The 22,966-nt window shown below is 44.8% G+C and overlaps 1 protein-coding gene across 2 annotated transcripts in view; it reads right to left on the minus strand.

Annotated features, from left to right (window-relative positions):
• The window catches only part of LOC147606305 (hydroxyproline-rich glycoprotein family protein), a 108,549-nt gene extending 91,350 nt beyond the window's left edge, over positions 1-17,199 (minus strand). Inside the window, exons 1-2 of one of the 2 annotated variants that reach the window (XM_086791901.1) lie at positions 16,892-17,199; positions 16,666-16,780 (exon numbers count right to left, since the gene is read on the minus strand). In XM_086791901.1, the coding sequence (XP_086648027.1) occupies positions 16,666-16,780; positions 16,892-17,115 (339 nt within the window). In that variant the 5' untranslated portion in view covers positions 17,116-17,199. The remainder of the gene's footprint in view (positions 1-16,665; positions 16,781-16,891) is intronic. The other variant, XM_086791902.1, reaches the window with a different exon arrangement.
• Positions 17,200-22,966: the final 5,767 nt, after the last annotated feature.

Below are 22,966 nucleotides of genomic sequence, written 5' to 3' on the forward strand. Positions count from 1 at the left end.
ACCTGTACAAGGAAAGAAAGAAAACATAAACATAGCTATCTCACTGGGGTGATACAAAACTGTCCATGGAAACTCATCATGGAACACTCAAGTAGCCCGACTGGATGAACCCATCCTCAGTGAGTGTGAGGAAGTGATCTCTGTAGAAGTGCATCTTCATGGGGAGCTCCGAAGGTGTGATCCATGTGCAATGTGTGTAGAGAGAGAGAGAGAGAGAGAGAGAGAGAGAGAAATGAAATGAAATGAAATGTTATATTAACGTCTTCAAAAGGCCAAAGTGACCTATGAGACCAAAGTTACAACCATATGACATCTGATACACTATCTGGAAAAGAAAAGAAAGGACTGAAGGTAAGTATCTAGTCCTACACTGGCTCTATGCAACAAATCTGACATATCCTGTCCCCTGGAGGTATGCCTCTAAATCTGCCTGTCTCTATCTCTAATTGATGTGAAGAGGTGCGGATCTACCCAATGGCGCACCTCAATCCATGAGACAAATGGGTATCCATGTAGGTCGGTCTAAGTATAAAGCCATCCTCAGTGGTGCGGAGAAGATGATCTCTATAGAGAGAGAGAGACCACTCAAGAGAGAGTGCACCAATAATGCATGAGTCAATGATAGCTTGATTAATGATTCATACTTTACACCAAGTACAAAGCTTTTTGTAGACATTAGAGCCTTATCTTTTGATTCAATCACATCACATGCATATAGGCACATGACACATGGCAGCTCCTTGGGCTATATATTGAATACATTTCTCAAAATACTCATGTCGTGGAAGTGGAAGCTACACGCATGAGGGAGGAGATTGCACCCAATAGTGTGTTGATGGTGATGTTTATGTCGGAATGCACAGCCGAAATATGAGACAACTGCTGTAGAGAACAAAAACGCAGGAGAGAGAGAGAGAGAGAGAGAGAGAGAGAGAGAGAGAGAGAAGCTGTATAAACTCTGCTCTATACACAAGATCCGGTACAAAAAATGAGTGGGAGACTATACTATTGGTCGGCCAGCCTAAAGGCAACCGACAGCAAACTGCATGTCCACGACCAGTAAAAATAGCAAGTCGGCTTGCATAAACTAGTCGGCCAAAAGAGTAGGAGTCGGCCAGCACACTACTGCCCCACGACCATAAAAACAAGGAAAACACAGAAAACTAGGGAAAAATGGAGAGAACTCCTGGGCGGGCACACCCACAACAGAGCCCCTCAGTGAGTACTATGGTACAAACAGGAGATGACTGCTAACACCCCCTCTCAGCTCCTGGATGTGAAACCAACCCCAGTGAGCTAGAGTGCTGTCGGAGCATTGCTTGAGGTAGAGACTTCGTGAAGAGATCCATACATTGTCCTTCGTCGTACAATAAACAAGCAAGATGTCACCAGCCAAAATCTTCTCACGAACAAAGTGATATTGTATCTCTATGTGCTTGGTCCGGGCATGGAAGACCGGGTTCCGAGAAATAGCTATACAACTCAGGTTATCGCACTGGATGACCGTGGGTTCCTTCTGTGGAAATCCAAACTCGCCAAGCAACCTCCGCAACCACACAACCTCACAAGCAACTCGGTACTCTGCCTCTGTAGATGACAAGGCAATAGTTGGCTGCTGCTTGCTGCTCCATGAAATAGCTCCTGAGCCAAGGGTAAATCCGTAGCTTGATGTAGATCTCCTCGTGTCTGGATTGCCTCCCCAATCTGAGTCACTCCAACCTTGGAGTCGGACTCCATCCGTCATTCGCCCTCTAGTGTCATAGAAGAGTCCAAGATACTTCGTACCCTACAGATACCACAAGATTCGCAACCCTACGTCCCAATGAGTCTTCAAAGGCGCCTGCATGAATGAGCTCAATAGCCCCACAGGAAAGCTCAAGTCCAATTTGGTGTTCAACAACCAAATCAATGAACCAACGAGCTTCCGATACAGAGGGGCATGAACCTGCTCACAAGGATCATTCACAGTAAGCTTGGTGTCCAATTTGGTGTTCAACAACCAAATCAATGAACCAACGAGCTTTCGATACAGAGAGACATCAACCTACTCACAAGGATCGTTCACTGTAAGCTTGGTGTTCAGGTCCATCGGTGAAGTAATAGGCTTGCAGTTCTCCATCCCAACAAAGGACTCAAGCAACTCATGAACATACCGCTGCTGAGAAACAAAGAACCCCCTCTGGGTCTGCCAAATCTCCAATCCCAAGAAGAAATGGAGTAAGCCTAAGTCGGTCATCTCAAACTCTTTTGACAAGGCAGCCTTCGTCACTGCTATGTGCTCCACATGACCACTAGTGAGAACGAGATCATCCACATAAAGGATAATCAACGTGACCAAACCGCGTTCCCAAAAGAGATACAAGTTAGGATCTGCAACTGATCTCTGAAATCCTGTCCGTAGAAATAAGGAATCAATCTTCTGATTCCAAGCCCTAGGAACCTACTTAAGACCATACAAGGCCTTCCGCAACCTGTAAACCATCCCCTTTGATCCCGGAACCTCAAAGCCTAGAGATTGCTCAGACATGATACATCCATCTGATATACGGGCCACCACTGAGAAGAGGCAAGGGCAAGAACGGTCCAAATCGTGGTCATCTTGCTGTCGGTGCAAAGGTATCCTCATAGTCGATGCCAAGCCGCTGAGCATAACCCTTAGCCACAAGTTTGGCTTTGTGCTTGTCCACCAACCCATCAGGCGTATACTTGGTCTTAAAGACCCACTTGACACCAATGATTGACCGTTTTGACAGTCTCGGAACCAACACCCAAGTTTAATTCTTCTCTATGGCATCCAATTCCACTTGCATGGCTTTCCTCCAAGTCTCTTGAGAAAGAGCTTCCTTCATGGAAGTGGGCTCTTCGTCACGAACGATACAAGACATCAAAGCATAGTTTACCTGTAAGAGCTCCGCTGAATGACTTTTGTTGCAAACTTTGTGCGATCTTCGAGGTCCGTGCTCTCTGTGGTCCACTCAGAGGGAGGCTCGGTAACACCCAACTCCCAAAGGGTGTCTAACAACCACTTTGATACTCGAACAGAACGCGGAGCCTCCTACTACTGCGGGGGCTCGTCTCCAGCCACGGGCTCAACCTCTACAACTGACTGAGGTTGTCTGGCTGAAACAATAGACTAGGAATCATCGTCAAACTCATCTGGTTCTCCAAGAAGTGGCGGCTCATCAATCGTGGAAGCTGGAATATGCTCATCAAAGACAACATCTCTGGTGACAACAACCTCGTTCCACTCCAGGTCTTACAACCTGTAGCCTTTGGAAAGAGAGTTATATCCCACAAATACAAGCTTCTGGGACTTAGAGTAGGTGGTCAACTATTCAAATGAGGGCCATACAATCACCTCAAAATATGTGCTGCTGAGGTGGAGTACATTCGAATTTTGGAACAAGCACATAAGGGTATTAGTGGAGGCCACTTTTCAGCCGACACAACTACAAAAGCTATTATAGCTATAGGCATATGGTGGCCCACATGGAACCTAGATGCGGAGGTTTACGTAAAGTCGTGTGATGAATGTCAACGAACAAAATCTCCCATCACCAGAGATAACATGCCGCTCCAGCCAATGATGGGAGCACGAGCATTTGCCAATTGGGGCATAGACTTTGTTGGTCCAATTAACCCCCCAGTGCATCGCATGCACAATATATCATAGTGGGGCAATTGATTATCTCACAAAATGGGCAAAAGTGGAAGCGACAACAAAAGCTGACACTAGAACCACTGCCAAGTTTCTATATGAAAAGTTGTTCACCCGATTTGGGTTGCCAATAGAGATAGTGGTCACCAAGATCGTTATTTCAACAAGATCCAATTGGGATCAAAAGTTGCACTCAGCGCTATGGGCATATCATGTTGCCTATAAGACAGCCATTGGAACAACTCCGTTCAATATGGTATATGGCCAAGATGCAATTCTACCCTTGGAGTTCTTGATTCCGACTCTAGAGGTTGCCAATAAATTCGATTGGAGTGGAAGCTTCCCCCTCTGCTTCTTTGGAATGTGAACATAGGCATCACTCCCAAACACGTGGAAATGGAAGACATCTGGTTTCCTGCCAAAATAAGCCTCAAATGGAGTCATCTTTGGTATTGAAGCCGTCGGAGATCGGTTGAGGATATGAACAACCGTAGACACAGCCTCTCCCCAAAGTGGACGAGGAAGATCATGATGTTCCAACATCATCCTCGCCATCTCCACCACAGTCCAATTCTTTTGCTCAACCACTCTATTCTCCGAAGGCGAACCTGTATTGGCCAACTCCCGCTTGATGCCATGTTCCGCACAAAACCGCACAAACGCATTAGAAGAGAACTCTCCTCCTTTGTCAGCCCGAAGAGTCTTTATCTGCAATCCAGACTCTTTCTCCACCATAACATGCCACTCCTTGAACCGAGCAAAAGCTTGGTCCTTCTGGGAAAGGGAACAAACCCATGTAAATCTCCTACAATCATCAACAAGCAGCATAAAGTACAAAGAATCTCCCAAGGATGGCGTCTGCATAGGTCCACACAAGTCAAGGTGTACCAACTCCAAAGGTTTCAAAGTCCGCCTAGTAGCCTCCTTCGGAATAGATTTCTTGTGCTACTTACCACGGATGCAAGAACTACAGCGTCCTTGCCTGCTGCCAACATCTGGCAAGCCATCCACCATCTGGTCCCAGAAAGCCCGCCGCAATGCATCCACATTCAAGTGGCCAAAACGGAAGTGCCACAAATCACCAATCTGAGTGCCTGTCAGAGAAGAGAGTGCTGAGAGTTTGTAGATACCGTTCTCCATTCCGCCATCCCATACAACCTGGCCTGTTTCTTTGTCCCGTAAAGCAACAGAATGCTCCTCAAACTCCACCTGGAAGCCAATCTTACAAACCTCATGCACTGACAATAGATGAAAACCAAGTACTGGGACGTAAAGAGCACAAAAGAAATGCTTCCTCCCCTTGCCATCGGGAATAATCTCCATCCTGCCCTCACTCTGAATCGGTATAGTGGAATTGTCGCCAATGAAAATGCGACCTGACTGCCGTTTCAAATCCTGCAATAACTCTCAGGAAGGAGTCATGTGCTTGGAAGCACCACTATCGAGAATCCACTCCCGAGTATCCCTGGCGGCGAAACCAACTGCCTCCCTACTCGAAGAAGATGAAGCATATCTGTCCATAATCTCCAAGTGCACAAAAGCTGGAGTCTTGGCAGCTGAAGCTGAAGAATCAATATTCTTCTCGGTACTCCGCTTAGAACATTTCCTCCAATAGTGGCCTTTCTCACCACAATTGTTACAAGTCTGCTCGGCCTTCAAATTATTACGCTCTGAATCGAGCTTCTTCTCAGAAGACTTCTCCAATGAAGACTTCCCTTTGCCCTTATTGTTGTTGTTGTTACGGCCTTTCGACCGCGCTGGCCGCGGTCAAGGCCTCAAAACCTCTGCCCTATCGTAAAACACTCTTCCTGGTCCAAGACCATAGGCACACGCTCCTCCCATGTGATGGTGATGAGCCTGCCACTAGTGATCAAAGAGTAGTAGAAAGCTCAGTACTAAGAAGTCAAATGAGACAGCAAAGTGATGGCCACGTCCTCTAAAGATATCTCCTTCTCAGCCTGAAGAACCTCCTTCTGAAGAGCCTGCAACTTAATGATACCTTGATGTGCTCCCGCATCGTTGAAGACTTTGCAAGATTCATCACCCGCATTTGCACTTCCAAGGAGATTCGCTTCATGGGTGTACCCTGTTATATAGAGAAGCCAAATGCTACCAAATCCCTCTGGCCAGCGTCATATGTTTGATATGATTAATCACTTGTGGTATGCAATTAAGGAAGATGAAAGAATGCACACGGGCATTGACACGATCCCATAACTGTGCCTGAGCCTCCCGTTCTTTCCAAGTAGAGGGTAAAAGCTCTCCGTCCTCCAACTCCGGCCATGGAACACCAACCACAATGAAATCAGCCAAGTCATAAGACTCCAAGACAGACTCCATCATCACCTTCCAGATGTCGTAGTTGGTCCTGTCCAATTGTCGATACCAGGAGAGAACAAAAACGCGAGAGAGAGAGAGAGAGAGAGAGAGAGAGAGAGAGAGAGAGAAGCTGTATAAACCCTGCTCTATACACAAGATCCAGTACAAAAAAATGAGTGGGGGGCTATGGGTGGTATTTATACCACCCACTAGTGCTGGTCAGCCAGACTAAAGGCAGCCGACAGCAAACTCCATGTCCACGACCAGTAAAAATAGCAAGTCGGCTTGCATAAACCAGACGGCCAGACATAAACCAGTCGGCCAGAAGAGTAGGAGTCGGCCAGCACACTACTGCCCCATGACCATAAAAACAGGAAAAAAACATGAAAAACTAGGAAAAAATGGAGAGAACTCCTGGGCGGGCACACCCATAACAAAGGCACTCAATGAGTACTATGGTACAGACAAGAGATGACTGCTAAAAGTTTACTCTATCTCATGTTTTATTTTACGCTTAATCTTGTCAATTTGATTCAAGTCTATGGTTTAATCCTTGATGTATATGTGAGTTTGATTAATTCTTCAAGAAGTACATGAGGTCCCGTGATAGAGAGAATGGTTTACAAAGCTTGGGGACAGCTCAAGGATCAGCCTACGCTCTATATGTTTGATGATTGTGCCACATATAACTTCATTTATGTGGAGACGACACGACCCCATATTGAGGCAGAGGCCGCTTTTGTGGAAAAGCAAGTGCAAGTGACCTCTATCATTGGGGAAGTTGCGCGTACATATCCACAGGTACCTTGATCATGAGAATTTCTTGGTTGCACCATTGCAAGAATGTGATGTATTGCTGGGAAAGCCATGTCATCACTGCATTGAACCACGCAAGCAGTATAAAACAAACATAATTACTTTTATGCATAAGGACCATATGCATGTTATTGATGTTGGTCAAGAGGAAGACTCCATCCCAGTTGTATCTCATGTCTAGATTAATAAAGCAATGAAAAGAGTGTTTCTGCATACTTGGTTTTTGTACATAACATGTTAAATGTGATGATGTAAATGTAGACACTCTTGCGAGTGTTAGGCTGAAATTATTGATGCATACCAGGATTGTTTTGCATATGCATTGCCAGGAGAGTTACCTCCTGAACGACCTGAGGATCACCGCATTGTTTTGGTGCCGGTAGTTCCCCACGAAACAAGCCCACATATAGGGTAAGCAGAGCACAACAAGAAGAGATTATGAAAAAGGTAACCGAATTATTGGACCGAGGTTTGGCTCAGCCAAGCTCCTTGCCATATTGTTCACCTGTCTTGCTAGTGCAAAAGAAGAATGGTTCCTTCCATACGTGTGTGTTTAAACAAGCTTACCATTAAGAAAATTCCATACATAGATGACATCCTTGATAAACTTAATGGGTCTGCATGTTTCAATCGTACTTATCTCAAGAGTGGATATGACCAAGTGCGTGTGGCACCACAAGATGTACACAAAACAGCATTTAGGACATCATTTGGTTTGTATGAGTTTTTGGTTATGCCTTTTGAACTCACCAATACCCCAGCCATGTTTAATAGAATGATGGATCGCATTTTCCGAGAGCATCGGAAATTCACAAGTGTGTTTTTCGATGACATCTTGGTATTTTCCAAGAATGAGGAGGAACACCGCAACAATTGGCTATTATATTTGAAGAGCTTCATAAATACAAGCTCTTCATCAATGTAAAGAAGAGTGATTTTTTCCTCTCAAAGATTCAATATTTGGGACACATTGTGTCAAAGGATGGCCTAAGGATGGATCTTGCAAAGATTTGGAATTGGCCCGAGCTATCTTATGTACATGAAGTACAAAACTTTTTGGATTTATGCTCATATTACAGGCATTTTATCAGGCACTTTGCATGGATTGCTTCGCCATTGCATAAGCTCACTAACAAGAAGGAAATCTTCAAATGGACAATAGATGAGAAAAATACTCTTTCCCGTCAAGGATGCCATTGTAAGTGGGCCTGTGTTAGTCATCCCACATTTGCGGAAACCTTTCTGTGTGGAGTGTGATGCATCCGGAACTTGCGTTGAGGTTGTCCTAAATCAAGAGGGACATCTTGTAGCTTATAAAAGCCGTCGTTTGTATGATGCCAAGCTTTCTTTGGGCATCTACGAGAAGGCGTTGTTGGCTGTAATTCATGCATTGACTATTTGGAAACACTACCTTCTTGGGACTCATTATATGGTCAAGATAGATCATCAAAGCCTAAGGTACTTCTTGACACAAACAAAGCTTTCGGAGAAGCATATGAGGATGGCAAACTTCTTATTCATGTTTCATTTTCAGATTATGCACACTCCATGAAAGAAGACTGGGGTGACAGATGCATTGTCCAGAAAGCCATATATGGTTGCAGAGTCATGGAGACTTATCTGCCATGTGTGAATTGGATCATATAGATGCTAATTTTGGGCATATATGGATTGATTTAGTGGCTGGACATGTACATGCCTCTCATGTAATCAAAGAGGGGTTATCTCATGTAATCAAAGAGGGGTTATCTCATGAAGGATAACTACCTATGTGTTGTGTCAAACATGAGGTTATGGATGAGTACCATGCTCCTCCATATACAGGACAGAGAGGTATCATGCCTACTACACGTATGATTGAGCGCTATTTCTTTTGGCCAAGTATGCTCAACGATATTGACGCATATGTATGTGCTTGTATCACATGCCAGAAGGTCAAGTTTGATGGCAGGCAAAAGGCTCCAGGTTTGCTTCATTCCTCTATCAGCATAAAACCGTGCCCTATCCTGAGCACTCCTGATAGAATCCCGAGCTTCGCGCAGCATTTCCTGCATATCACGCAAGAAATCCCTCGATGCATCAAGCTCAATGCCCTTAAGACCAACATCAATAGGTGCCCTGGGTTGGTACCCATACATAAGCATGAACGGACTAAAACCAATAGCCATATGTTTAAAACTGTTATAGGCAAATTCCATCATCGAAATATATTTTTTCCAATATGATGATTTTCTAGAGACATATGCGCGAAGTATATCCTCTACAATCTGATTCACACGCTCTATTTGCCCATCAGACTGCGGATGATCAGAGGAACTCATATTCAAAGTAGTTTCCTCGTTGTAAACCATTCGGAATAAAGTAAGAAGACATGGCATTATAACAGCAGGAACCAGGGATCCATCGATGGCCCGACGTACCCACATCTGCACAAGAAATCCTCGCCATCTCGAGTTACCCATATCAACATAAGGAGTCATCAACGTCTCGATGAATCACATATATACATCCACCATAAACCATTAGACGGACTGTATAAATCACCTAAGTACAGAACTAGAGAAAGAAATGCCAACAAAGGAAGAATCCAAATTTCCTTAATCTTAACACAACAAGATAAACTCGTTTAACTCTAAAGAAAGAGATTTACTTTAAAACAATTACTCTAAAGAAAGAGATTTAGTAAATATTAAAATTTACTTTAAAAAATGCTAAAAATTGAAATAAGAAAGAAAAAATAACAACAATTAACTAGAGATTGCTCTGATACCACTGTTAAAACCCTAAGATCTCTCTAGATAATTGTTATGCATAAACATGCATAAATCAGGTATAATCTCATCCACCCAACCACCCCTGAGCCCAAGGGATGCACACATGATTTACAATAAAGTATCTCATACCTTTACCTTGATGTCCCATACCACCAAGAGGTATGACTCCAATCCAGCAGCATGTAGCTGTAGTGTGAAATGGTATGAGAGTAGATACTGTTAGAAGTCATCTCCTGTCTGTTTTATACACCAGGGCCTTTGTTGTGGGTGTGCCCGCCCTTATGAGGTGTTTTATCATTTTTCCCCACTCTCCGCATTTTTTTCCCTATTTTTTTCATTTTTTCTATGGCTTGGGAGGCAGCCCTGAGTTGGCAGGAGGATCCATTTGCTGGCCGACTACATCAGGATGTGTGTACAGGTGCTGGCTGACTGTACTTGACCAGTCGTGGACCCTCAGTGCTGGCCGACTGGATGCAATCATGCATGCTGCTGGCCGACTGATGCTGCAGTCGTGGAGCCTTTTTCAGCAGGCCGACTGCTCATCTGGGGGCATATAAATAGGTCCCCAGCCCCCATACCATTTGTGTATCATACCGGGATCTTCTTGTGTATATCAGAGCAGAGTTACACGCCTACTTCTCTCTCTCTCTTGTCCTGTTTTTTTTTGCATGCGTTTTGCTCTCGTGTTCCCAGATCTGGTCATCATCTCCGCTGCGTATTCTGACATGGTATCAGAGCCTAGGCTCTAGATAGTTCTTGGGATTTGTGTGAGCAAGAGGGGACTGTTGTGTGGCTGATTGGTGGACTGTTTTGGACTATTCGGGAAGAGGAGAAGCAAGAGGACGGCGGGCTGATTTGCTGGACAGCCACTTGCAGGTATTAGTTCTTCTTTGTCCCACCCACCCACCCTTTTCAGAGTACATCCCCGCAATGGCAGATCTGTTTGAGATGGCCGAGAGACATGTGAAGATCCCGACACTCCCCACGTTTCCGGTGGACCGTCAGTTGGACGGGAGTAACTACGGCATCTGGAAGGTTATGATGGAATCTGTTCTGGAGTCTTAAGACCTCGCTGATTTCGTCGTCGTTGGTGTTCCACGGCCGGAAGTAGAGGAAGGGGAGTTACCGTCGATCCGGAAGGACCGGGAGGCTCAGACACAAATGTGGGATCGTGTCAACGCCAGGGCCCGTTCGTTTATCTTTCTCAACTGCACACCGCAGGTAATCAATCATGTAAAGCATATCACGCTGGCCAGAGGTATATGGCAGCATTTGGCCTCACTTTACAACAGGGTATCGCCCATGAAGAGGATTCCCTTGGAAGTACAGATGCGGGTTATGAACCCTGCAAAGTCGTCGACGATGCGGGAGCATATTAACAAGCTGCAGGCTCTTCAGCAGGAAGTTCTTCAAGCTGGGAAGGAGATATTGTCAGAGGACATGGCCATAACGTTGCTGTCACATTTGCCCTCTTCGTACTCAGCATTTTACTCGTCTTTGATTACCAGTGGCAGGCTCAGCACCATCACGTGGGAGAAGCTTGTGCCAATGGTCCTCGACCAGGAGGAACGATTCACGAACCCTCCTCAAGGTGGAGGTTCGGAGGCCTTAACTGGCCAACGGTCGAAAGGCCGTAACACGGGCAAGGGGAAGGCTTCGTCCGAGAAATCTTCTGAGAAGATGTCCGTTAGTGACCGCGAGAAACTAAAGGCAGAGAGGACCTGTAATGATTGTGGCGAGAAAGGCCACTATTGGAGGCAGTGTCCCAAGCGGAAGACCGAGAAGGGTGAAGATTCCTCAGCAGCAATCATGAAGACTCCGGATTTTGTGCACCTGGAGGTGGTGGACACCGATGTTTCATTTTCTTCAGGCACGGAGGAGATTGGAGGACTCTCCGCAACGGATACTCGGGAGTGGATTCTCGATAGTGGTGCTTCCAGGCACATGACTCCTTCCCGTTCCGGTTTACAGGATCTCTGCAGGCTTTCTGGTCATATTCTTACTGGGGATACGTCCACTATCCCAGTTCACAGTGAGGGCAGGATGAAGATAGTTCTCGATGGCAGAGGGGGGAAGCATTCCTCCCAGTTGTTGTATGTTCCGGCACTTGGTTTTCATCTGTTGTCAGTGCATCAGGTTTGCAAGACTGGCATACGGGTGGAGTTTGATGAGCATTTTGTTGCTCTCCGGGACAAAGCAACAGGCCAAGTGGTTTGGGAAGGCGGAGTGGAGAATGGAGTTTACAAGCTTTCAGCACTCTCTCTCCCAAGTCCTCAGGTTTGTGATGAGTGGCAGTCTGGTAATGGCCACTTAAGTGTGGATACGCTGCAGGTACAAGCTTTCCGGGACCAGATGGTGGATAGCTTGCCAGTAGATGGCAGCAATTGGCGGGAACTCTCCAGTACTGATGTTGGTAGTTCTTGTGTTCGTCAGTCAGAGGAAACTAAACAGGTCACTTATGCTCTGATGTCTCGTCGTGTTCAGGACAAAGAACCTCCTGTAGATGAGGATGTTCTTTCCACAGGGACTTTTTGGAAAGCCAGGCAGGTGGCAGTTGATTACTTGCAAAAGGAGGTGGTTTCTCCAGGCTTTGTGGTTCTAGATTCAGAGGGGATGGTTGACAGGTTTCAGAAGGCCTTGCTGGTCTTCATCAGGTTTCCAGGGCTTGGTTTTGCACCGTAACAAGTGTTGATCCTTGTGAGCAGTGTGATGCCTCTTTGACTCAGAAGCAGGATGGTTCATTGATCTGGTTGATGGATACCAGATTGGACGGGAGCTTCCTGATGAGGCAGTTGAGCTCATGGTTGCGGATGACTCTTTGGGAGGCAGGATTGCGTTTCCTGTGGTTTCTGCGGCATGCAAAGGATCATGGACTCTTGTACACAAGAGGGGGATTGTTGGATGGAGTCTTAACTCCACGGTTGAAGTGACTCAGTTTGGGGAGGAGATCCGGACACGAGGAGATCTACTTCAGGCCCAGGAGCAGTTTTATGGAGCAGTAAGAAGCAGTCATCTTTTGCCTTGTCGAGCACAGAGGCAGAGTATCGGGCTGTTTGTGATGCTGCTTGTGAGGTGGTGAGAATACAGAGGTTGCATTGCAGGTTTGGGTTTCCACTAGAGGAACCCATGGTCATCCAGAGGCACTTTGTTCGTGAACAGATCGTTGCTGATGACATCTTGCTAGAGTTCTGTTCGACGGAGGACAGTACGATGGACCTCTTCACGAAGTCGCTCTCTCAAGATTTGCTCAGGTGGCACCCCAGCTCCCACTGGTTGGTTTCTGAGAGGGGGTGTTAGAAGTCATCTCCTGTCTAGTTTTATACATCAGGGCCTTTGTTAAGGGTGTGCCCGCCCTTATGAGGTGTTTTATCATTTTTCCCCACTCTCCGCATTTTTTCCCCTATTTTTCCCATTTTTTCTGTGGCTTGGGAGGCAGCCCTGAGTTGGCAGGAGGATCCATTTGCTGGCCGACTACATCAGGATGTGTGTACAGGTGCTGGCTGACTGTACTTGACCAGTCGTGGACCCTCAATGCTGGCCGACTGGATGCATGTTGCTGGTCGACTGATGCTGCAGTCGTGGAGCCTTTTTCAGCAGGCCGACTGCTCATCTGGGGGCATATAAATAGGCCCCCAGCCCCCATACCATTTGTGTATCATACCGGGATCTTCTTGTGTATATCAGAGCAAAGTTACACGCCTACTTCTCTCTCTCTCTCTTGTGCTGTTTTTTTCTGCATGCGTTTTGCTCTCGTGTTCCCAGATCTGGTCATCATCTCCGCTGCGTATTCTGACAGATACAATCCTCTATACAAGAGAACATCATATCATCACCTAGCCTCAAGATAACCTCCTTTGAGTGTATCCCATGTCCCTATTATATAAGAGAGCTCTCAAGTGACTCTTGACTCTCCATTTCCCATGTGTGACCCTTGGATGCCTAACCCTAACCTCAACCCTTAAGGTTAGTCCTAGCCCATGCTCCACTAGAGCTTGTTCCCATGCTCCCATGCTCACAAGCCTAATGTGAGTTAGCCTCCTAGTATATGCACATATAATGTGCATATAACACTAGAGATCCCAAGACTACGAGCCTCTTTTAAAGAGCTCTGTTTGACAATATGGGCACTAAGCTGAACTTTTCGTCGGCTTTTCACCCCCAAATAGAAGGGCAAAGTGAGGCGGCAATCATCATTCTACACCTACGCCTAGTTGGCAAGAGAGACATCGTTCTCGTCACCGATGCTCTCCTCGTCGGCACGACGTTGGGAGCTTGCCAATTTCTTCCTCGATGCCTCGTCAGAAATGAGCTCAATTAATGAAGCTTCTAAAGCCTCCCAAGTTCAACACGAAAATGAACAAAGAAGTTGTAACCGATAGGAACCACGAGATGGTTGCCACGTTGGCAACAACAGATGGTTCATATACTTGTCAGCTCCATGTGGTGTGTACAGCTTTGATAGGTGCAGCTCTCTTGTGGTGGAAAGACCACCTTAGGCATCACTCTGTGACTTGCTGGGATAACTACCGCAAGGCGGTCTTGCAACAGTTTATTCAGGTCGATGACCAGCATGCATTGAAGAAACAGTGGGAGCGTTTTATGCATAAACATGGTGAAATGATAACCGACTATCTCACTCGTTTCTGGAAGCTTTTGCTCATGCTCCCAAGGACTGTCCGGCGGTCGGAGGAGATTGAGCGATTTGTGGATGGTTTGAAACCATCTTTGCACCAGATGTTCGTGCACCCTGTGATCTTCCTAGATTCTTTGTGATCTTCCTAGATTCTTTATAATTCCTAGAACAAAAAGTACATTTTGAAGACAAAGATCCTCACCACTTACAATAATGAGCACTATCTCACCAATACCTTTGAAGGGGGTATGTGGCATTATTGGCACTCGTAACAATGTGACCATCTCTCTCTCTCTCTCTCTCTCTCTCTCTCTCTCTCTCTCTCTCTCTCTCTATTTCTACCTTCACCCCATCTAATGTCACCATAAATTGAATCCCATATACGAGACTCATCTAGATGGCCATATAACCGATCTAGACCTCTCATTGTCTCTAACTACCCTCGCCTCACAGCTCACATCCATTCTTCTTGAATTTGCACGAGCCAACTCTTTATTCACCATTTGTTCCATCGCCAAGCCGCCCGTTGGCTCACACTCTCAAAATGGCGGGTATGATGAAGAGTGCAAGGCCACGCGACTTCATCTCCTAGAGGAAATGGAATGTGGCTAGATCTATGCACATGAAATGCAAAGATCTTTCCATCGCCTTACTCGCAACTGGAAGTACCTTCACTTACTTAATATATACCATCATAAGGCCAGATGAATCTGAACTTACAAATAGTTTTAAAAGAAAGAAGAGAATCACTAAAAACAAACAAATCAAAAATAGGAAAGCTTAATATAGAACACCCGAGAAGAAATAATAATAATAATAACTTACAAAACTAGACAAGTACATAACTAAATCACACACACACACACACACAAAAATTCTTTATTGAACCAAAACAAAAGAATTTCTAACAAACAAGCTAAACAAAATTTGAATAACTAATTAGCAACGACAAAACAAACTTTAAGTCACTAATTCACTAAAACAAAACAAGCAAAGACAAGAATACAAAAAGTGCAAACTTTACCTCAAAGATTGTCCAATCATGAAGTATAAGACCATCACCTCCATCATGCATAGCATGGACTAGGTGCTACGACGTCCCTACTCACGTCGTTAGTGCCCAAGAGGAGGTGCAGGCTTACATATAAAAATTTTGTCCTAATCAAGAGGCACAATTTTTATACAAAGACCAATGAGCTGAGTTTTTAACGCTTCTACGGAGGTGAAGGGCAAACTCATTCATGATGAAGGCTAGCACTTACAACTAGACTAGCAAAGAAATCACTTCCCTATTAACGCAATGATTAAGCAAGACTAGAAGCAATGATAAAGAACAACTAAGAGCTAAAATGATCTAAACAAAAAATGGGCTTTTAAGCTCCCCATTTTTTGTGAAACTTATTACTATAATCTGAAACATTCCATAATCAGAAACATCAAAGATATATCTCCTTCGATTCAAAAAACAATGAGCTTCGAAGTACTCGGAAAGGACACCTAGTGCACTTGCTTTTGTTGAGATTTACCCTCTTTTCTTTTTTGGCACTTAAAGACGGGGTGATCAAGGCTCATGCATCTAAAGCAAAGACCTTCAGCTTTGACCCTTGGAAGATCCTTGGATTAACAAATCCAAATACTTCAGTTTTAGTTTCTTAGGTTCCCCTCCTCAAAAGCACCTTAAGCTTCTTTAAATTTTATTTGACTTTTTAACCTCTCCTTAGCCTTGTCCAAACCAAAGCTTACTTTTAGACTTCAAGGTGTCATAAAACATAATAGGCATGCTTTATTGCACTTTCAAGTCTAAAAAGACGCCGATTACGCAATCGATTGTCTAGGTCTAAACCTTTGACAAATCCCTACACTTTTGCAAGTCATCGATGGCCTTAAGTTTAAGAATGCATTTCCTATCCAAGGCAATGTATTCGTCTGGATAGTTTCTATGCATTTCATAGTCATGTCACGTGGTCCAAGCACACTATTGCTTGTTCCAAACAAGAACGTTCTATGCTCCTAAGCTACTGCCAAAGCAATGGGTTTATTCTAAACTCAACTACCATAAACTTTTTGAGAAAAGTATGCATAGCATCCTTATTCCTATCCTTCTCATCTCTATAAAAAAAACTAGAGTAAACCCAACCACTTTTAAACTTTTTGAGAAAAGTATGGATAGCATCCATATTCCTATCCTTCTCGTCTCCATAAAAAACTGGAGGATTCAAGTCCTTGTAATGCTTGTTAGGAGCTTGCAAGAAGTTGGACCGTTCAAAACAGAATAATTCAGATTATGAGAACATGCTTCAGCACCATTTATGTGGTGCTAAGTTTGAAATTATGCTTCAGCACCATTTATGTGGTGCTTAAGAGGAAGATGCGTGGATGCACATATGATACATACATGGAGACAGTTTCAATCGGTGATGAGGGTATGCAAACTTCTAGGCCTGAAAAGAGATAAAAAGACCTGCCTGAGATATTCGAGAAGCATCAACCCCGAACCCCTCGTTTAAAGCAAGTGAGTTAAAGAGGCGTTCACACTGATCTAATCGCCTGCTCTCATCCCTGTACTCCAAAATTCTTGCTCTGAAAGCAAAAAATAAAAGCTTCACCTGTAAGTTCTTCTAATGTTGCCACTCAATTGTACTGGCATGAAATGCCTCAGCAGCGAACAGATTCCCGAAAGAGGATGCTTACTCAATTTGAAGCAGGAAGTTCTGAGAGTCTGGGTGAAGGTCAGCCCACTTAGTGTGATAAGAGACGGGCGTTTTCTCCTTGGTGAGCAGATGCATTTGCTGTAGCGGATGCTGCTGCGGATGAGGCTGTTGCGGCGTGAACAACAGGCTTGGAGGCGGCGTTTGCTGCTGTTGTTGCGGCGTAGAGAGGGAGAACGGGGAAGATGAACCCAGCCCAAACGCCATGGCCCCTCCCTCGCTTGAGTTTTCAAGCAGGAAAACAAAAGAGGTCTTCTGGTCAACTAAAAGGTTTTTTTTTTTTCATGAGCGGTGCTCTCATATTTCAGCAATTCTTTTCAACTATCCTCCTAGGGGCGTATTTTATTTTTTTAAGGAAAGTAATTTTAGTATTAAAATGCCTTTGGTTTGGAGAGAGAGAGAGAGATGATTCAATCATTGAGTCTAATTTGTTTCTTTTTTTAAAGCTAGTGATTTATTCACAAGGTGTACATTTGAGTGATCGCACGAGTAATGGTATACCCGGTTTGGTATCTGTGTGCACATTTGGTTGTCACAATAGTGGAATTGTACTTTGTTTGTTGTAGAAGTTGTTCTATGGTGTAAGTTGCCATGAATGTTTGAAGAGCTTGGTATGGATTGCCTCACTTTTTGTGTTAGTGTTAAAGCCTTCACAATGAAGATGATTGTGGTGTCTTATTGGATTTGTTACATTGTTTTACTAAGTGCTTTGAGTAGTGTATTTGCTATGGTATTTGAAGATTTGTAGATTGAGATTATGTTAAGATCTTCATAAAGGTTATTTTTTATCTCAACACCATTGGTTGTGCTTGTTTTACTTTGTAGGAGTGTGTATATTTGTTATTGTCGTAAAAAGATATGTCATAGTTGTTGTAGCTATTGTTTATTTCAGCTTTTGTCCCTCTAGAGACAGGATGTATCCATTCATTAAGGTAGTGTCTTTCATGATAACCTTAAATAGTTTTTGTAAAGATGCATTGTTTAGATCTTTTTAAAAAAACAATACTAACCTCTAGAAAATAAAGCACGTAGAAGGTGATGTATGGATTTTTCTGCCTCATTGATACGTCAATCATTCTATCAATCTAGGAAAATCATTGGAGACATGATGTTATTTGTGGATTTACATGCATCACACAAGTGAGGTTGATTCATATGTATGTTTCTCCTTCATTTTTATCCATGCCATGTTAATGTTAATCTCAATCACGGCTTCTAAGTAAGAAACGATAAAGGTATAAATACTTACCTTTAGAGCATCGTAGATGCCCAATAGTATTTTACAAGTGAGGTCCTCTAACTTCATGGTGTTGTTGGTGTAAACATGTTTGAACATATCTTCAGTGGCTTCGCTACTTTGGGGCCGTGGATTCACATGAGACCTACTCTAAACAATGGGAAATCAGCCTAAACAAGATCACCCGTTCGGGCTAGTAATGGCCACAATAGGTGACGAGGAGCCCACTAGCTCTAAGAAAGTCAAGTTCTATCGAGTCGCTCGACAAAATCAAAGAAGGGCGCTAAACTCAAAATGCTCGTGCTGAGACTCAAGAGGAAGATCTGAGGTAAGTGTCCGACTACTTTAAGTCCTACAACATCAAGGACAAAGTGCTACATGGCCAGAAGGCTCAAAGAAGCCCAAGCAAAGAATCTCTAGATTATTATGCATGCAAATCCATGATGCTATATAATATTTTTGAGTCTACTTGTATTTGCTTTATGTGAAATAAATTCTAGAAGGTAAATCTAGTTAGGATCATTGATGTGTAGACTAATCCATGTTATTGACATTGTGGATCCTTATGACTTGTAGACACTTTTGATTCTACTTTTATGTACTTATGTGAAATGCCAAAAAGTAATGCTAAGTTAGGACCTTTGACTTGTAGACTAATCGATTGTAGATCCTTATGATTTGTGAATTGTTCAACGTAATGCTACTTGTATTAAAAAATGTTAAGATCGTGTTTACCTACTTCAAATGACTCGGAGGTAAAAGTGATGTCCAAGTTGGTGGAAGTTTTTCATACTGATAACATGCTTTAATATTTGGTGTAGTTTGAGATTCCTTGCATACATATTTCGATTAACATCCTTGTCTTAAGCAAAAAAATATGTCAAGTCAAGATGTTTTTAGGGGGGACCTTTGCCGGCAAGCTTTTTTTTTATGAGCTTTGGTTCCATGAGTTTTGCTTATGTGGACTACTTTGATGATGTGGTGATTGATGTGTCCATGTTGATATGTAACGAGTCTATGTCAACATGTAACATGGCATGGACATACATGCATCATCCACGTGATGGCCATGCATGATGTCGTAGATCATGGCCTTGGATGGTCCATATGGTCCGTACATATGGTCTTCTCCTAGTGTGCTTTGTATAGTCCATGTGATCCACATATGGTTGGAATGGGTTTCAATATGCTTCTTCGCATGGTGTCCTTTACTGCATGGTCTATGTGGTCTCTGTACACAGTCGAAAACGAGTTTCCAAAGGTCTTTACATGCTCAATGTTTCTTGGTGTGGTCTATACAGCCTCTATGTCCCATACATGGCTATAATGGGTTGTATGTGTGTAATCTTCTCATGGTGTGCTCTCTAGGTCCATGTGGTTTATATATGGTCGAAATGGATTGCACGAGATCTTTACATGCTCACATCATCTCGGTGTGCTCTGTATAGCCAATATGATCCACATATAATTAGAATAGGCTTTACGTGATCTCTATATGCTCGGTCTTCTCACAGTGTGCTATCCATGGTCCATGTAGTCACTATTGTTATTCTATTTCCCTTGCCTTGTGTAATGCTATGTTAGTTTATTTCAATTTAATTCAAGCCTTTGTTTCAATTATGATGTAATTTATGAGATTTTAATTAATTATTCAATTATGATGTAATTTATGAGATTTTAATTAATTATTCAAGAAGTACAAAGGGGTCCCGTGACAGTGGTATTAGAGCTTTGGTTTAATTTAATCTTTTTGAAGTGGTCAAAGACTTGTGGAAAAAGAGGTGAAAGAGACAAAGGTGTCAGAATATGCAGCGGAGATGATGACCGAATCTGGGAACACAAGAGCAAAAACGTAGGCAGAAAAACAGCACAAGAGAGAGAGAGATGTAGGCGTGTAACTCTGCTCTAATATACACAAGAAGATCCCGAGGAATGATACAAACGAGGTATGGGGGCTGGGGTCCTATATATACCTCCCTAGAGGGCAGTCGGCCAACATAAAGAAAAGCCCACGACTGATAAAAAAGTCCATGACTGCACAAATGCAATCGGCCAGCAATCTGGTGCCCACGACTGATGAAAAACAGTCGGCCAGCAGCCCAGTAGCCCACAACTGATCATACTGGAGTCGGCCAGCACTGGGGTGCTCCTGGCATCACCTGGCAGCCCTCCCAAGCCTCAGAAAAATGGGAAAAAATAGGGAAAAAATACGGAGAGTGGGGAAAAATGATAAAACACCTCATAAGGGCGGGCACACCCACAACAAAGGCCATGGTGTATAAATCTAGACAGGAGATGACTTCTAACACCCCCTCTCAGCTCCTGGCTGTGTAACCAACCCACTGGGAGCTGGGGTGCCGCCTGAGCAAATCCTGAGAGCGACTTCGTGAAGAGGTACACCGCACTGTCCTCAGTCGAACAGAACTCCAGCAAGATGTCATCAGCAACGATCTGTTCACGAACAAAGTGCCTCTGGATGACCATGGGTTCCTCCAGTGGAAGCCCAAACCTGCAATGTAACCTCCTCCTGCTCCGTAAAACTGCTCCTGGGCCATAAGTAGATCTCCTCGTGTCCGGATCTCCTCCCCAAACCGAGTCACTCCAACCGTGGAGTCGGACTCCATCCAACAATCCCCCTCCTGTGTACAAGAGTCCATGATCCTTCGCATGCCGCAGAAACCACAGGAAACGCAATCCTGCCTCCCAAAGAGACATCTGCAACCATGAGCTCAACCGCCTCATGAGGAAGCTCCCGTCCAATCTGGTGTCCATCAACCAGATCAATGAACCATACAGCTTCTCAGTCAAAAAGGAATCACACCGCTCACAAGGATCAACACCTGTTACGGTGCACAAGCAAGTCCTGGAAACCTGATGAAACCTGTCAACCACCCCCTCTGAATCCGGAACCACAAAGCCTGGAGAAACCACCTCCTTCTGTAAGTAATCACCTGTCACCTGCCTGGCTTTCTGAAAGGTCCCCGTGGAAAGAACATCCTCATCTACTGGAGGTTCTATGTCCCGAACACTACGAGACATCAGAGCATAAGTGACCTGTTCAGTTTCCTCTGACTCACGAACACAAGAACTACCAACATCAGTACTGGAAAGTTCCTGCCAACTGCTGCCATCTACTGGCAAGCTATCCACCACCTGGTCTCGGAAAGCCCGCACCTGCAGCGTATCCACACTTGAGTAGCCATTACCAGACTGCCACTCATCATCACAATCCTGAGGACCTGGGAGAGAGAGTGTTGAAAGCTTGTAAACTCCATTCTTCACTCCGCCTTCCCAAACCACTTAGCCTATTGCTTTGTCTCGGAGAGCAACAAAATGCTCATCAAACTCCACCCGTACGCCAGTCTTGCAAACCTGATGCACTGACAACAGATGAAAACCAAGTGCCGGAATATACAACACCTGGGAGGAATGCTTCCCCCCTCTGCCATCGGGAACTATCTCCATCCTGCCCTCACTAAGTGGACGTATCCCCAGTAAGAATATGACCAGAAAGCCTGCAGAGATCCTGTAAACCGGAACGGGAAGGAGTCATGTGCCTGGAAGCACCACTATCGAGAATCCACTCCCGAGTATCCGTTGCGCGGAGAGTCCTCCAATCTCCTCCCTGCCTGAAGAAAATGAAGCATCGGTGTCCATCACCTCGAGGTGCACAAAAGTCGGAGTCTTCATGATTGCTGCTGAGGAATCTTCACCCTTGTCGGTCTTCCACTTGGGACACTGCCTCCAGTAGTGGCCTTTCTCGCCACAATCATTACAGGTCCTCTCTGCCTTCAGCTTCTCGCGGTCAGCGTCGGACTTCTTCTCAGAAGACTTCTCCGATGAAGCCTTCCCTTTGCCCAAGTTACGGCCTTTCGACCGTTGGCCAGTTAAGGCCTCCGAACCTCCACCCTGAGGAGGGTTCGTGAATCGTTCCTTCTGGTCCAAGACCATGGGCACAAGCTCCTCCCACGTGATGGTGCTGAGCCTGCCACTGGTAATCAACGACGAGTAGAATGCTGAGTACGAAGAGGGCAAATGTGACAGCAACGTGATGGCCATGTCCTCTGACGATATCTCCTTCCCAGCCTGAAGAACTTCCTGCTGAAGAGCCTGCAGCTTGTTAATATGCTCCCGCATCGTCGACGACTTTGCAGGGCTCATAACCCGCATCTGTACTTCCAAGGAAATCCTCTTCATGGGCGATACCCTGTTGTAAAGTGAGGCCAAATGCTGCCATATACCTCTGGCCAGCGTCATGTGCTTTACATGATTAATTACCTGTGGTGTGCAGTTGAGGAAAATAAACGAACGGACCCTGGCGTTGACGCGATCCCACATGTGTGTCTGGGCCTCTCGGTCCTTTCGGGTTGATGGTAACTCCCCTTCCTCTACTTCCGGCCGTGGAACACCAACAATGACAAAATCGGCAAGGTCGTAAGACTCCAAAACGGATTCCATCATCACCTTCCATATGCCGTAGTTGCTCCTGTCCAACTGACGGTCCACCGAGAACGTGGGGAGTGTCGGGATCTTCACATGTCTCTCGGCCATCTCAAACAGATCTGCCATAGCGGAGATGTACTCTGAAAAGGGTGGCTGGGTGGGAACAAAGAAGAACTAAAACTTGCAAGTGGCTGTCCAGCAAATCAGCCCGCCTTCCTCTTGCTTCTCCTCTTCCCGATCAGCCCAAAACAGTCCACCAATCAGCCACAAAAACAGTCCCCCTCTTGCTCACACAAATCCCAAGACCTATCTAGAGCCTAAGGCTCTGATACCATGTCAGAATACGCAGCGGAGATGATGACCAAATCTGGGAACACA

This window comes from Cibotium barometz, chromosome 57, assembly GCF_041138505.1.
Source record: "Cibotium barometz isolate CiBa-2024 chromosome 57, ASM4113850v1, whole genome shotgun sequence".
NCBI lineage: Eukaryota > Viridiplantae > Streptophyta > Polypodiopsida > Cyatheales > Cibotiaceae > Cibotium > Cibotium barometz.